The following is a 3,478-nucleotide window of genomic DNA, read 5'->3' as shown; positions in this document are numbered from 1 at the left end:
GGTGAACAAATATAATACAATTGTATTGTTGTATAAACCAATTTTACTTGTATATTGCATAACTAGATAATAATTGTGTATAGTATAAACACTTGTGAGAAATATTTAAACTATATTTCAGACAAAAATAAGTAAGGCAAATAAAAATTTAATTTTTGTTAATTCAGCAAGCGGCCCTAATTTCTAATCAAACTTAATTATGTGTGCAATTATATCGCAAAACGAAATGTGTTCCGTTAAATAAATACTATTCCTGTTAGTATATTCATTTATCATTTCATTTTTGCTCATGAACATATTCTACTAAGAAAATTGAAAGCAAACTTTATCGAAAGAGAAAACCGCATTTAATTGGAACATGATATTTAATTTGGATTTAATTGGAACATCGTGATATTTGAATGCAAATAATCAATTTACTCCACGTTACTATCAAACAGAACGAGCATATGTGCGCTCTGCACAATCTTTTTTGTCACTAAAATTTCGACAAGAATGTTTAGAAAATATTTAACAATTGTGCACATATTTTTCAGACTGCAGTTAATTTATTCACGTTAATCAACAAATCTGCACCAGAAGAGGTCGAACAATGAACCGAGTTCAGTTCTTGGTGAACAACATTAATTTTCGTGCAGTGAATGCTCAAGACTGAAGAAGCTATACGGCGCTGCCGGTTACAACGTAGCGAATGCACGCCTGAGTGAAGCAACAGTCCAGCGCGCCTATAGCGGGGCGATCTGTTGAACAACATCGAAGCATCGTTGGTCAACCGTGCGTGTGTTGCCAACCCTTCTGCATAACATCAGCATACCGAATACAATTAGTTTCATGAAAAAGATCTTATCGAAAGTAGGAATTATTACTATTCAATTTCATAATGAATATAATGTCTAATTTAATGTAACTTTATATTTGATGTTGCATATAATTAAATAATGTTTGGTAATTAACGAATATCATTCTTTAGTGATGGAATTTGAGGTACGCTGGTGGTGATGAACGATTATGTTTTCTGCAGTGGATCTTCGGCAAAAATTACCTACTTCGTAAAATATCGTTTTATTTTTGGGAAAAATAATGAAACAACAAATTTATGTTTTTTTTTATAAATCGATAGTTAATCCACACTGAATGCATTGTGAATAAATAAAGGCTTTTAATTTTTCTTTAAGCAGTGTAGCGCTCAGAGAGAAGGAAAGTCCGATATTCACCTCTTGAGATGAGAAGTTTCTGAAACAGAAAGTAGTGCATATTAAACTTACGTTTTTCACTACGCATCAGAAAAATATGTAATCGTTAAGCTTGAGAGCACGAGATAAATAAATGAGAAACGCTTCAGTATAATGATATTTGTGAAAACTTCAACAATTCTAACTTCATTATATTCTGGTTATCCTTTAGTGTACTTTATGTTTAATGCTTCTGCAAATATCGAAATAAACACTCACAATGGAATTTTCCGCCTCCAAGGCCTCCGCCAAAACCGCTGCCGAAACCTCCGCCGAAACCGCTGCCGAAACCTCTGCTGAAACCGCTGCCGAGGCCGCTGCTGAAACCACCTCCGTGGCTGAGTCGGATGGGAACTCCCCTCACAATGGATCCCTTAAAATTACCTCCGAATCCAGATCCGCCGAAACCACTAAAGCCTCCGCCGCCGAATCCTCCTCCAAGTTTACCCCCTCCGAAACCACTTCCGAGTCCTACTCCACCGAAGTCACCACCAACTAATCCACCGCCAAGTTTTCCTCCTCCAATACCGCCGCCGAGTCCGACTCCACCGAAGTCTCCGCCGACTAATCCACCGCCAAGTTTACCTCCTCCAATACCGCCGCCGAGTCCGACTCCACCGAAGTCTCCGCCGACTAATCCACCGCCAAGTTTACCGCCTCCAAAACTACTGCCGAGTCCGGCTCCACCGAAGTTTCCGCCTACTAATCCACCGCCAAGTTTACCTCCTGCAAGACCACCACCAAGTTTACCTCCTGCGAGACCACCGCCGAGTCCAACTCCACCGAAATCACCACCAACTAATCCACCGCCAAGTTTACCTCCTCCAATACCACCGCCGAGTCCGACTCCACCGAAGTCTCCGCCTGCTAATCCACCGCCAAGTTTACCTCCTCCAATACCGCCGCCGAGTCCGACTCCACCGAAGTCCCCGCCTACTAATCCACCTCCAAGTTTACCACCTCCAATTCCGACACCTCCGAAATCACCACCTCCAAATCCAGCTCCAAGTTTACCACCTCCGAAACCACTTCCAAGTTTACCACCTCCGATTCCGACGCCCCCGAAATCACCACCTCCAAATCCACTCCCAAATTTGCCACCTCCTAAACTACCTCCGAAACCACCACCACCAAATCCACCAAGTTTGCCGCCTCCGAAGCCACCGTCGATGCCACCGCCGCCAAACCCTCCCTTGATTCCTGCAGGTAACAAAATAAGTGAAGCTATAACGATATATTACATCACTCCGCTGCCAATGCGACTCGTATGAGAAAATCTTGTGGACTGCCTGGTATAACAATCACCGAATATCATTAAAAAATTGCAATGAAATGAAAGTTCGACGCGTTTTACTCTAGCAACGAGTTGACGAAAACTTGTGTAACGGTCCCCGAATTATTATGGTAAACATGTACGTTTTTCGTTTTAATGAGACGAAAATTTTATTTGTTAGCTCATAATAAAACTCACCATCACCGGCCACGAGGGCGATCAAAAGGGATGATCCCAAAATGAAGGATACACAGCAAGCCTGAACAAGAAAAATAAAATTAAGAATAATGATGTTGAATAAGAAGTCATGGATTTCTTTGGGTCACGTGATGAACATAGAATTTTCACTGGCGATCGAGATACACGAAACAAACTGCTGTTAATTTTGCACGCCGAACGATCGGGGCCATCACTTAAACAAATTATCTACGGGAGTCTTAAACATCCAGTCTCCTCATTAACAACTCTTTGAAAAGTGATGAAGGCAATGCACTAAAGTTTAACATAGAAAAATTTATCGTGCATGACGAGTTTTAATATTTTTAAACGTATGGAAAAAAATAATGAAAAATTCTGTGAAAGTAGTCAATAAATGTTCCGTGGAGTTTAAACATTTAACATGATCTTCACCAAACCTTTCTCAACACTCGGGACTTCTAGACGCTCTAGAGAACTCACCATGTTTCTCAGGAGGTGTGTAATATTCAACTGACATCGCCTGACCCTGCGTCGTATTTAAAGCCCCGACTCTGACCTCCGAAAATTCGAAGTGCAGAGGAGATAGAAGGCTGAACTTGGCACGGTGACGGTGCGGCTCTGCAGAAAGTGCATCGGGCCATTGGGTAAATGTGGCTTTTTTTGCAGGGAGGAAGCGTCTTGCTTGAATGGTTTATATTTTGTCTTACATTTTTATATACACCTCGCAGACGTTGCAGGTGAATGTACTCACACATATTCCAGATTCGATGTAAAA

At 41.2% G+C, this 3,478-nt stretch overlaps 1 protein-coding gene across 1 annotated transcript; it reads right to left on the bottom strand.

Annotated features, from left to right (window-relative positions):
• Positions 1-1,089: 1,089 nt before the first annotated feature.
• On the bottom strand, positions 1,090-3,209 carry LOC108681177 (glycine-rich cell wall structural protein). Its single transcript, XM_018170182.2, has 4 exons — positions 3,184-3,209; positions 2,704-2,764; positions 1,452-2,432; positions 1,090-1,233 (listed from the first exon to the last, which is right to left on the bottom strand). Coding segments are annotated over exons 1-4 (1,047 nt in total). The 5' UTR covers positions 3,187-3,209; the 3' UTR covers positions 1,090-1,231.
• Between the last annotated feature and the right edge of the window lie 269 nt (positions 3,210-3,478).

Source organism: Hyalella azteca, unplaced genomic scaffold (genome assembly GCF_000764305.2).
Source record: "Hyalella azteca isolate HAZT.00-mixed unplaced genomic scaffold, Hazt_2.0.2 contig5366, whole genome shotgun sequence".
Lineage (NCBI taxonomy): Eukaryota > Metazoa > Arthropoda > Malacostraca > Amphipoda > Hyalellidae > Hyalella > Hyalella azteca.
The sequence above is the reverse complement of the archived record's forward strand: the minus strand, read 5'-3'. Positions and strand labels throughout refer to the sequence as shown.